The sequence below is a fragment of the Capsicum annuum genome, chromosome 12, assembly GCF_002878395.1.
Source record: "Capsicum annuum cultivar UCD-10X-F1 chromosome 12, UCD10Xv1.1, whole genome shotgun sequence".
Classification (NCBI taxonomy): Eukaryota; Viridiplantae; Streptophyta; class Magnoliopsida; order Solanales; family Solanaceae; genus Capsicum; species Capsicum annuum.
Window position 1 is genome coordinate 186,387,584 of NC_061122.1, and position 6,644 is coordinate 186,394,227.

The 6,644-nt window shown below is 29.3% G+C and overlaps 1 protein-coding gene across 1 annotated transcript; it reads left to right on the forward strand.

The window, feature by feature from the left end:
• Window positions 1-4,840: 4,840 nt before the first annotated feature.
• LOC107849757 (dehydration-responsive element-binding protein 1C) lies at window positions 4,841-5,953 on the forward strand. The gene has a single exon (XM_016694318.2). It carries the CDS (start codon window positions 5,019-5,021, stop codon window positions 5,829-5,831), a length of 813 nt encoding a protein of 270 aa, XP_016549804.2. The 5' UTR covers window positions 4,841-5,018; the 3' UTR covers window positions 5,832-5,953.
• The last annotated feature ends 691 nt before the right edge of the window (window positions 5,954-6,644 follow it).

Consider the following 6,644-nt stretch of genomic DNA (forward strand, 5'->3'; position numbering starts at 1 on the left):
AAAGTATGTATTTAATACAAACAAATTATTATTTGATTGAAAAAAATATTTATGTTTGTTAGTGATAGTGGAGATTGTTTATAATGGTGGTTGCAGTATCAATGATTGATGTAAATGATTAGTAATATTGGTGGTGATAGTTGTGATGATTGGTATTATAGTGACTGTTATGATGGTGGTGGTTGATAGTAGTGGTGGTAGTTGTGATGTGACGTTGTTTGATGTTAGTAGTTGGAGGTGTTGATTGTGATGGCTGAAAAATGAATGCATGATGGTTTGACAATGTGTTAGTGCTAGTTGGAGATGTTATTAGTTGTGATGGTGGAGATGGTTGTTAGTAGAGATAAATTGTAGAGATGGTAGCGGTTAAAGTGATGGTAGAGATGACGTTACTAGTGACAATAGTGGTGGCGGCCAAAGAATGAGTGAAGGTTGTGATGTATTAGTGGTAGTTAGCGGTGGTGCTAGTTTGATAGATGAGTTGGTTGATAGTAAGGATTGGCCGATAGTGGTTGATGATGGTAGTGATGTTGACGGCGGTGGTGGCGGTGAATATAATTAGAATAATAGAGGTAGTAGGTGTGGCAGCAGTTGACAATAGTGGTTGGTAGTGATATTTTTTGTCGATGGTGGTTGTGATTGTGGATGTGGTTGGTGGTAGTGGGTGGTGGGTGGTGGTTGAAATGGTGGCGATGACAGAGGTGGTTAGTGGTGGTGACTGACGATTATGAATAGAGTGCAGTGAATATTATCCAACACTAGAATGCCTCTTCAGACCTATTAAAATTTGATTCTAGATCTGAATAATTAAGACCTATTCAGACCCATTAAGAGCTAAAATCTTAATAAAAAACAAATACACTTAATGGTCTAAAGTCTGAACCATTCAGATTCAGACTTTCATTAAGTGCAATCAAATGAGTCCTAAGTAACTTTCAAAAACGGGTAGATTATTGTATTGTAACTGCTCATACATAGAAACGTATGTCTGAGGAAACTGGTAACATAATTATTTAGCATGTTAATCAAATATATACATATATATGGAAAAAAAAACCTGAAACATCACAACACAAAATGTATATTTTGTGTTGTGATGTTTCAGTTTTTTTTTCAATTTGAAATACGGTTACTATTTTTTTAAACCTATATATATATATATATATATATATATAGTCATACATTTTGTGTTGTGATGTTTCAGACTTTTTTTCAATTTGAATTACGGTTACTATTTTAAGCCTCCACAAAATTTGTATATTAATTATTGCCGTTAATTAAGTTAGAGAATAATGGTGTCTGATTTTATTTCCTTAATTTTAGGCAAAAAGGTTTACCTCATACATTACTCTAACGTATAAGGTACAACGACATGTATATGTATTTTTTAAAATTTGAGAGAGAGAAACTGAATATGGAATCCTATTTAACTACTTTCATTTAAGGTGAGACTTATGTTGTTTATATTACTTTTATAAATTTAAAATAGTTTTACCAATATATTAATTCCATATTAAATTTTATCTCTTTCCAAATCAATAATGATTATATTTATTAAATAAGAATATAATAAAAAGATTTTGTTTAAATTATTTTGATAGACTAAAAAAATAAGTATTTAAAAATATAAGTATAATTCAAATATAATAAATAAAAAGAAATAAAGGGAGTGAACGAATTGAAACAGCGGGAGTATAAAAAGTGAGAGTAAGCAATAAATTGTGCATGAAGATTATCTACTCCCACCGTTTAATTTGTTTATCTTAATTTTTTAATCTGATTTAAAAAGAAAGATTTTCTTTTTCTTAATTTTTTAATTATATTTTTATATGATATATTTAAAATTATAAAATAATTTAATATATTTAACATATTTTAAATTTAAATTTAAAAATTGAAAAGTTACGATCACGGTAACTAATAGTGGACATGACCCTTTATTCTTTTGTAACCAATGTCGGAGCCTCCTACGTCGGATAATGCGGACAAATCTATTAAAAGAGGCCCACCATTGACTGTCATTAGCTATTCATTTGTCAATTAATTATCACAAGGTCCTACGAACAATCATTATTAAACTATTATTCTAAAACTAGAATATACTCCAAAAAGACGTAACCTAACTAACGTGTGTAGACACAAAAAGTTTGTGGTAAAAAATATTCAATATTTGATCTACAAAATGATGAGGATTATTTTAATGATAAATTACATAAAACAACATCTTACATATTCTATATTACTTGAAATTTCATCTCACTAAATTAATTATAAATTTTTTTTATAAATTTCTAAATAAGTTTTTAATCTGATACAAATACACAACTTCTATTTTTTCTCCCTAAATCATGTTGACATTGTTGCAGATTAAGGAAAATTTTGTTTTCCTTAGAAAACATGACTATTAAATCATTAATCATTAGGTAAGCAATAAAAGTAAGCAATAAATTCATCTGCAATTAACTCTCATTGACAAAATTCTCAAAATAATTAAAAAAAAAGTCGTTGTATCTGTGTTATGTGTTATGACCATTGACCGTCGAAAAAATTTCACAAACAACCTCTATTAACGTACTTCTTCATAATTATGTTGTTGGTGTTGCAAAGAGAAAATAAAAACTTATGAAAAGAAACCCAAAAAAAGTCATAGTATGTGTGTTATGACCATTAGCCGCCAGAAAAATTTCACAAACAACCTCCATTAACGTACTTCTTTATACGTCTGTTGTTGATGTTGCAAAGAGAAAAAAAAAGTTGCGAAAAGAGATGCATTACCAAAGATATGATTTTTATGTATCTGATTGATAAATTTCGTTCATATACATTCTATTTATGTATCATAATGTACAATGAAACAAACAGAACTGTAAATATTATTTCTGATACATAGATATTTTTTTGACGGAGATATTACATGCATTCTGATACATAAAACTATTTCTGACAGAGGTAATCAATGACTTCTGATACATTCAATATATATTTCTTATTCTGATACATAAATATAAAGAAATTAAGTTTTAAATTTGTTTTCTGATACATAAAAAGATATATATATGATATGGGATTCGCCTAATACATTAGATTCTTATAGTATGTTCAATTTTTTTCTAAGTCCAGAAAATGAGATATGTTATGATGAACAGGGAATGAACGATTGGAGAAGAAATTACTTTTTGGAAGATTATGATTAATGAAGATTGATTTGATTATTCAAATTTCAAATAATGAAGTTGTTGCGGATTTATGTAATTAAACGGAAAAAAATCTTAAATTGAATGTGTTAATTCATCAATTGTAGGCACTATTACCGCTTTTTCCCTTTTTATCTCCACATAAATGGTTAGTAATGTATCATAAGCTTATGTATCGAGAGGTTAAATAATGTATCATATCCGGGATATCATGTAATTAATATAAAAATTGAGAGAAAGTAATTAGATAGCAAAGTGTTGGGATTTATGTTGTTTAACCTTATTTTAATTACACTATTCTACTTATACAAAATAATGATATTAGCTATAAATGAATATGAAATCAGAGAAGTTGTCACAACCTTCCCTATGAGTAAAAATGTAGAGAACTTACTTGAAAGGAAGATTTGCATATTATATGTACTCTTATAAATTGTGATTTAAATTATATTGTTATTCTTCATGTTTTAATTTATGGGTAGCAGTATGAAGGTTAAAACACTTAATTTTAATTATAATCCGAGCATAGGCTCTTTATTAGTTTCAAAATAGATCTTTTCTATCTGGAGATTACGTGACAAATACTACAAGTCAATATAGCTAACAATTCAAAATTCTTCTAAAAAAAATCAGAGAATATTATGGTAAATATGTTCTATTTAACCTCCTAAATAGTGTAACACCTTCAAATGCATAAAATGGGAATTTAAGCGTATGTCATTTAAATGTATACAAAAGCACGTTCTTAACAATAAAATCACTAAAGTAATACTTCATCCATCCTCCGTCTTAATTATTTATGAGACATTTTTTTCTTTTTAATCGATCTAAAAATAATGACATCTTTTCATATATAATACTCATTTTATTATTTTATTTTTAACAAAATAATTGATAAATTATTTTATTATATCATGTCTAATTAATTATTTTCACACAAATTAGGATGGCCGGATTATTATTTTTTTCAAAGTAAATTGAAGAAAAAGTCATACAACATGAACATACCAAATTAATTGTTTGTGCATGCATGAAAGTTTACTCATATGTGTAATACACGTGTAATAAACCTTGTTTCCTTCAAACGACAAACATGTATCTGTCTCACATAATAAGACTTATTCTTACTATTAGTAAAATGCCCAACCATCCTTAAACGTGCTAAAAGCAAACAACGTTTGCTTATTATTCCTTCCTCGATTTCATATTAATTGTCCATATTACTGTAAATATTCATCTCAAATTACTTATTATTCATTAAATCAAGACAAGATTAATTTAAACTTTTATTTTATCTTTATAATTAATAATTTTTGAAAGACTTCACAAATTTATAGGTTCTAGAAAGTTTCTTTTATAACAAAATGGATAAAGGATAAACTAGTAAGTTGATATATCTTTATTTATAATTTATTGAGATATGTAAAGGAAAAAATAAACCATTAATATGAGGAATTGAGGTAGTGAACAAAATATTTTACACAGTTAAACTTGACTTATTGCATGTTATCCAATTTTTTAAATAAAAATTGAAAAAGGAAAAAAATTAGGTAATCTGTAATAGCAAGTCAAGTTCACCTGATAGAGAATATTTTATATACTAACCGTGTATAAAACTTAATTCTGATATGAGACTAAGGAAGAAATTAACATTATGTATTGACACAGTCGAGAAAATAAACCATTACTATGAGACGGGCGAAGAAGTTGACATCATCTATTGACATTCCTTTCACGGGTACTTTTTTTTTTAATAACACATATTCCGTGTGCGTGTCTCCATCGTATATCCACATGTTCTCCACCCCTTCCTCATAATCCAAAATGTATAAATACACTCGACACATTCGTCTACTACAACAAACTACAAACTACCAACAAATACAAAATTCATCAATAATACTCAGTACGCCAGATTCAATTAATCAAAATTCAAAAGCTGAAATTTTACTTCGACCAACAACAACGATGAATAACTCGAGTTCGTGCTCCTCAGTCAGGATGGAAGCATCCGATGAACAAAGTTTTTTATTAGCATCGAGCAAACCGAAGAAGAATGCGGGGAGAAAGAAGTTCAAGGAAACACGCCACCCGATTTATCGAGGAGTGAGGAGGAGGAACAATGACAAGTGGGTTTGCGAAGTGCGCGAGCCGAGTGAACAAAAGCGAATATGGTTGGGTAGTTACCTAACCGCAGAAATGGCAGCGCGCGCTCATGACGTAGCTGCATTGGCTCTAAGAGGACAGTTAGCCACTCTTAATTTCGCGGACTCCGCTTGGCTGTTGCAAGTGCCCGTGTCGAATGACCCCAAGGAGTTACGCCAAGCGGCTGCTAGAGCTGCAGAGGCGTTTGGGCCAAGAGGAAATAGTAATATTAACGTTGATGTTGATATTGGTGATGAGGAAATGAAGGAGGTAGAACCACAAGATAATGTCGTAGATAATTATAACGTGGTGGTTGAAGAAAATGGTAGTAATGTTATGTATAGCAGCTCATGTGGGATAGAGGAATGGCAGGCAAACATGGAACAAGGATGTATGTTTTCACCAAATCCATGCTTATATGGAAGTCATTTTAGCTGGGATGAGGACGTGGAAAGTGATGTTGAGGTGTCCTTGTGGAATTATTCTCTTTGATCTTCATCTATCTATATTCTATAATCATGGAACATTTTTTGCCGCTTTTAGTAGGCAATGTATTTTTACAATATAAAAGGGCGGTTTCGACGCGCCTTCAATTTTATTTTATTGAATGTTTATTAAGATCTACTTTGATATCTATTAGGGTTTGAAACATCTATTTTTTACTTAGATTAGGAGTAAATTTTTCCTATAAATAGAGGGGTTTTATTCATTGTATTTACAATCATATAATCTCTCATCCTCAAGAGAAGAAATAAGAATTACTCTCTTCTCTCTCTACTCTTGTTCTTTATTCTTTTTTGCTTTATAACAAGTTATCAGCATCAGACTCTGCCAAACAATTATGAATCTAAAGGATTTCAAGGTTAGTAATTCTTTATGTTATCTTTCTTTTGCTACTATTAATATAATTATTATTGGATTTGAGGAAAAATAATTGGTTTGGAATAATTTATATTTTAAATTTATTCCTCAAAAATAATATTATCAAAAATGATGATAATATGTTGGGTTCAAGTCCCATCGATTCATGCCTAAGACGTCTTTATATGGATAAGATGTTGAGTTTTAAATATATCTTTAATTTACCTCTTGAATAAATAATTTTTAAATATATCTTTGAAATTTACCTCTTGAATAAATTTATCTTCAATTAAGCAGCGCATGCTTTTTTAATCATAGACTAATAGATCACATCAAATTAAATGAAATGATAACTATTAATAAGACACTTTGGACATAGCACATACAAGTTTTCATTTATACGTTTGTTTGAACAATAAATAGTTAATTGAAGGTTAAAAGTGC

Bases quoted from the DNA above. Each gene is read 5' to 3' on its own strand.
- LOC107849757 (XM_016694318.2), top strand. From the start codon at position 5,019: ATGTATAAATACACTCGACACATTCGTCTACTACAACAAACTACAAAC.